Source organism: Phyllobates terribilis, unplaced genomic scaffold, assembly GCF_046119375.1.
Source record: "Phyllobates terribilis strain yellow unplaced genomic scaffold, ASM4611937v1 Scaffold_8__6_contigs__length_399053987, whole genome shotgun sequence".
Taxonomy (NCBI): domain Eukaryota; kingdom Metazoa; phylum Chordata; class Amphibia; order Anura; family Dendrobatidae; genus Phyllobates; species Phyllobates terribilis.
In genome coordinates, this window is record NW_027362768.1 from 155,266,573 (window position 1) to 155,272,572 (window position 6,000).

Consider the following 6,000-nt stretch of genomic DNA (forward strand, 5'->3'; position numbering starts at 1 on the left):
ATTTTGATCTCGGCTGAGGTGCGGGTATCAAAAGTGTCCTTCAGACAGGCCAAGATCTCCTTTACGGTCTCCTTGTCCCGGACTGACCAGGACTTTACTTCACGCTGGGCTGCGCCGGTTATCTGGCCTATCAATATGCTCACTTTCTGTCCCTCCGTCAGGGGGTATACTTTAAATAGGCTGTACAGTCTCTCTTTAAAGTCGCTTAGGGTATGCGACTCTCCTGAGTATTGGGGTAGCCAGGCCGCTCCGGGGATGTATGGCATTGTGAACGGCATTACTGCGGCAGTGGCCGCGCTGGTGGTAGAGGGTCCCTCCGTATCCGTCATCTTCCTCCCCCCTTGTTAAGTATGGCCTACCTTCGGTCGATCCTCTTCTGTAGGCCGCGGCTCCACTGGTGCTGCTCCGGACGAGGACCTTGCGTCGTGTCCTGGTGACGTCAGCGTCGCTCTCTCTCCCTTCCAGGACCTTGCGCAGCGTCGGTGCATGGGGCGGATCTTCGGGTCTCGCGCGGTTTGGACGTCCACGCCCCTCTTCTTCTCGCGCGGCGTCCTGAAGATGGCGTCCGATGGCGGGAAAACAGCTGAAGACGGCGGGAAACGACTGAAGATGGCGGGAAACGGTGCTCAGGTAAGTACAAAGTCTTTTCCAGGCACGCAATACCCGTTTCTGGCGGGTTGATCACAATCCTGCCGACTACGCCTAAAGCTGACTCGCCCCCTGGGCCGTGGGGGCACCCGGGACCGGACTTCAGGGCAATGCTGGGAGTAGTAGTGGCGACCCGGTCCCGTGGCACATGGTGGTCAGGCCAAGGTTGTGGCAGTCTCTGTATCAGTATAATGCAATGTCCGACTACGCCACCCCTGGATTGCGGTCAATAAGAACCGCCGCTGCTGAGCAGACCTCTGAGGCTGATGTTGTGAGGGCAGCAGAGTGTAGTATAACTCCCCACGGGAGGAGTATAGCCTCAGGGTAGTGAGTGTGGATGATGGGAGTGATGGTGCACGAGCGCAGCAGGAACGACTCAGAGGCTTTGCAGTGCAGTTCAGGGTCTTTACTGATGGTGATAAGGCAGACCCTCCCGGGAGTACTGGCTAGCATAAGAGGCCTGGTCAGTCTGTGAGCAAACTGGAGTTCCCCTGGCCAGGTGGAGTTGTAGGCCTCCCCGTCTATCTGCACTCTTCCTGGCTACCTTGCTGTAAGCGAGTGGAAGTAACCCACGTCCCTGAGTGTACCGTGTGGTGCTCACCCGTATAGCTGGTGACTTGGGGCCTTCTGATAGCCCCCGCTCCTCTATGGTGGTGCTGGTCCCTTGCTCGTGACTGAGCCTCCGGGCTTCTATGGCCAGAGGACCTGAAATCCCCTGCCGGCGTGTTTCTGCTGCTGGGTATATATAAGTCCCCACAGCCTCGGACTCCTGTGTCTGGTTCTTAGCGTCTTCTGCCAGGACGAACTCCGCTTAGCTCAAGTCCCTTGTCTTCAGCTCCTACTCCTACAGAGCTCCTCGCTGTTACTTTCCCTGTGTCTGGAACAAACTCCAGGCTCTGACTGACTCCCTAACCCCGCCCCAGATCCAGTTTATATAGGGCAGGTTGCTCCCCTATCTGGTCTGGGACAGGAGGTGTTGCATGTTTAAGGGCTCCTGACCAGGAAACCTCCCACTTGCTCTCAGACGTAATATTTCTATTACTGTGGTAACCAGACCCCTGGGGTGCCACACTATTAATTTTTGGACATTGTATAGCAGTAATATTGATTTTAATAAGTACCAAGTGTGGACAGATTAGAAGATGCCTGTGAAGGGATGAATCCGAAATACATTTAATATTAAATAGATATTGACTGCGCTAATAAAAATTACCTTAATTGCAAAGTTCGAAATTTGGGGTGTGCTGTTATTCCTACATGGCGGCTGGCTCTGATTGGTCCATAGGAGAACAGGTAAATCACTGGGTGGGTCCCTTGTGCAGGAGTGGGCCAACCATCCCCTATATGAGCAATGTTTGGTACAGTTTCCTTAATGCAACATGTACAGAATATTGTTTATTAAAAATGGGATTCGTCAGGTTTGATTTTTTTCAGCTGCTGTTGGCTTGAATGAGAAGCGTGTGGCATGATTGGATAAATTCAGCAGATCATTTGCACTTTGTACAAGTGAAACAGGTTGTTCTTTTTTATTTATTCAAACTTTTTCCCTAAATTAGAATCATAGAATCCTAGAATGTTAGAGTTGGAGGGGTCCTCCAGGGTCATCGTCTCCAGCCCCCTGCTCAATGAGGGTTTCACTAAACCATCTCAGACAGATATCTGTCCTGCCTTTGAAGACTTCCATTGAAGAATTCACCACCTCTTGTGGCCGCCTGTTCCACTCATTGATCACCTTCACAGCCAAAAAGTTTTTTTTAATATCTAATCTGTATTTTCTCCCTTTCAGTTTCATTCCATTGCTTCTCATGTTTCCATTGACTGTTTAGTCTGGGATGTTGAAGGACAGATTGATTATACTCAATTAACTTGTATGACCAGCTTTTGTCCCCCACAAAAAAATTAAGAAAGAAGTCCCACATAACTTTGAGAATCATAAAGAAATAGTATGTTCACTCCGTATAACAGCTGCATTATCAGCAGGATAAGATCTCTGGAACCGCGACCTCTGATAAAACTGGCACAAAGGGCATAAATATCCCTGGAGTTTGGTCTCTGTCTGCTTCTCTCTCTCCCATTTTTTCTTTTTTTTTTAACGTAACAAACAGATAATTTATGGCATGAAAGGTAAAGGTGAATCTCTCCAGTCCGGGGAAAGTGGATCACAGTCATAAAATATTCATACGCACCTGACACCAACTATTTAGGAAACTAGCCACCTTCCATTGGCCACCCATAAAATTCTATTGTTATGGTTTAAGGCTAGGGGGTAAAACTCAATGGACGCTCCTAGTTCCAGAAAAAAGTAGTAACAGAAATGGGGGTTTATACTTGGGTTGCTGGACTTGACTTTCCCCTCTTTCCAATACAATGCACCCCATAAAAATAACATTCTGGGGTTTATACGTGGCTAGCAGAGATCCCATTTGCTTATTACTGTCTCTAACTATTCAAATTTTGCCCCTACTTTAAGTAGTTTTAATACATACTTGCCAAATTTAAAGTTGGCATCAAGGACATTAAATGCATTTAATGTCCCATTTTTATCTGGTTTCCGTCTTCCAAGGAACAAAAAACCTTTTATAATTGATGATTTTGGGAGGTATCATAGAGAGACCCAGGAAATGTTCCGAAAGTCCAAGAGGTCCCCTCTTTTTTGGGGAAATTTGGCAACATTTTAGGGTCTGATTACCGTCACAACACAAGGTTGACAGTCATTGGTCACTTGTAAGAAGTTTGTAAAGGTGAAAATAGCCAGCTCACTATAGATAGGTATTAGGTGCTCGAAACCTTGCCATTGTCCTGGCGCGCCTTGTAAATCGAAAGAAAGAGTAGTTTGGCTCTCAACGAATGTATAAGAATATTTTTTCAATGCTTTAATCCAAAATGTTTAAGGCACGTTCAGCAACTCCGTAAAAAATCTATACCAACAACGCGTTTCTGGCGTCAAGTACAGGATACTTGATGCCAGAAACACATTGGTGTATTGACTACTTTAAAAATATTGGAATAAAGCATTGAAAACATTTTAATATACATTCGTTGAGCCGGACCATTCTTTTTTGGATTTACTAGTAAGACGTGTGTGGGGAGTGCACCCATTATTAGTATGGTACACTCACTTAAGTTTGGCAGCATGTTCAAGTGGTTTGCTTAAAATCCAGAAACCAAAAACCTACTGATTGAAAATGGGTTTCATCTATTGTGAATATTTCTACCTACTGATCAGCAATAGAAACTTTGAAAGCAGTGAAAAAGCAAAATGCTCATTTCCGTTAGACAGTTGTATAAACTTTCATCAGGGTTAACCAACCTTTGTGGAAACAAAAATATAACACTTACCACATGGGCATTACCATACAGCCAGTGACGTTTAGGACCCGGGAAAGCACTGAACGCTCTTTCCAGCTTCTTCTTTCTCAGGAATAGACTGGAGACCTTGTAGACCAGGAACAGGACACAGAGGTAGGCTGCCCAGTGCAGGAGCTCAGCGAGGCTCAAGGAGAAGAGTCCTGGGAAAGTGGAGGAAGCCATGGCTGGATTTTGCTTTGTACTATACATACAGGAACATATACATAACGGACAGGAGGAGCCACAGTCTCACATATCCAAAGTGCAATGAATAGAGGAGGAGACTTACGTTTGAGTGTACACCGGCACAAAAACACAGACACGGCAGTGATCAGAGCACCCAGGAAACCGGATTATGCAGAGAAAGAAAGCAATGAAAATATAACTCATGCTACAATTGCAATCAAAATTATTCAACACCTCATTGCAATATTATTTTATTAGCAAAATGTACAAACTTTCTGATGTTTGCAATAAACTAAGCAAACAAAAATTGTTTACATAGCTCAAACAACTACCGTAATATAATAAATAGTTTCTCTAAATTCACCGAAATTGCCAATTTTACTGACTATTGCAGTCCCAGAATTATTCACCCTCTTTATAATAAGCAGTACTCTCTGCAAGGAGAAATATTCTCCCTTAAACTCCATGTCAGTAGTCTCTCACCCAGGAAAATCTGACCTCCTGCTTTAGACTGATGAGGGGCAAACACCCCAAAACACGTGTCTGCAAATGGAGTGTCCTGTTTGGCTCTTTATCCTAAGTCATGCGGCTCATTAAAGTGCCAATATTTACTTTTAGGATTGCTACTTCCAGTAGGTGGCGCTAGAGTTCTAGTCCTCTTCCTCTCTGAAAAGGCTCTTTGCATTGTACATAGTAGAGCACTTATGGCTGCTATGGCCAGCTGCAAAAATAATGCATAGCCAGACACCAACTTCTGGCAGCGTGACTGAAGAATTCTTCCTTAAGTTCCATGTCAGAGGTCTCTCACCAGAGGAAAACCAGACCTCCTGCTTTACACTGATGAGGGGCAAACACCCCAAAACACGTCTTTGCAAATGGAGTGTCTCTTTTTTTTTTTATACTAAGTCATGTAGCTCATTAAAGTGCCAATATTGACTTTTAGGATTGCTACTTCCAGTAGGTAGCGCTAGAGTTCTAGTCCTCTTCCTCGCTGAAAAGCTGTTTGCATGGTACATAGTAGAGCACTTATGGCTGTTATGACCAGCTGCACACATAATGTGTGTCACCCCAGGCCTGGATGCCACAAATATTAAAGGCTGTGTCTGAGAGCAGCAGGGAGGTTCCCTGGTCAGGGACAATTAGCATACAGCACCTCCTGTCCCAGGCCAGTAGGGGGAGCAGGCTGCCCCTATAAAAGCTGGAACTGAGGGCAGGGTTAGAGAGAACTGGACGACCTAGCTCAGGACTGAGACTAGTCCCAGAGAAGGAGGGACAGTTGAGCTGTAGCCAAGGAGTCCGTGAGGCAGAGGAGAAGCTGCGAGTCAGGGACAGAGGCGACGAGAGCCGGTCCTGGCTGAGAAAATCACCACCGGACATTGAGGTCCGAGGCTGTCAGGGTTGCAAGCCCTGCAGCAGATAACCAACCCGCAAGGGATTTCAGGTCCCTTGGCCTAAGAAGCCTGGAGGCTCCGCCACATAGAGGGACTGGTACAGCACGGAAAAGTAAAAGGTACCTAAGGCCCGAGTCGCAAGCCATACAGGCGAAGTACACGGCTAGCTCAGGGACGTGTTCTATTACACCACGAAAAGGGGGATAGTCAGCAAGGGCAGAGAGAGAACGGTAGGCCTTCACACTCACCCTGACCAGTGGGGCTCGCCCGAATACCCTCAGACACCCAGGCCCATTCCTGCCCGGTACTCCTGTTGAGTCAGTAGTAATACCTACAATAAAGACCCTGGACTGTTTGAAGCGGACTCTGAACTCTTATTACTGCGGCCTACACCATCACCCCCAGCATCCACCTACATTGCCCTGAG

General features: G+C 46.8%; 1 protein-coding gene across 1 annotated transcript in view; it reads right to left on the reverse strand.

Annotated features, from left to right (window-relative positions):
- LOC141156946 (cytochrome P450 4B1-like) overlaps positions 1-4,279 on the reverse strand; it is a 55,553-nt gene extending 51,274 nt beyond the window's left edge. Inside the window, exon 1 of the mRNA XM_073643533.1 lies at positions 3,988-4,279. Coding sequence (XP_073499634.1) covers positions 3,988-4,206 — 219 coding nt within the window. The 5' untranslated portion in view covers positions 4,207-4,279. The remainder of the gene's footprint in view (positions 1-3,987) is intronic.
- Between the last annotated feature and the right edge of the window lie 1,721 nt (positions 4,280-6,000).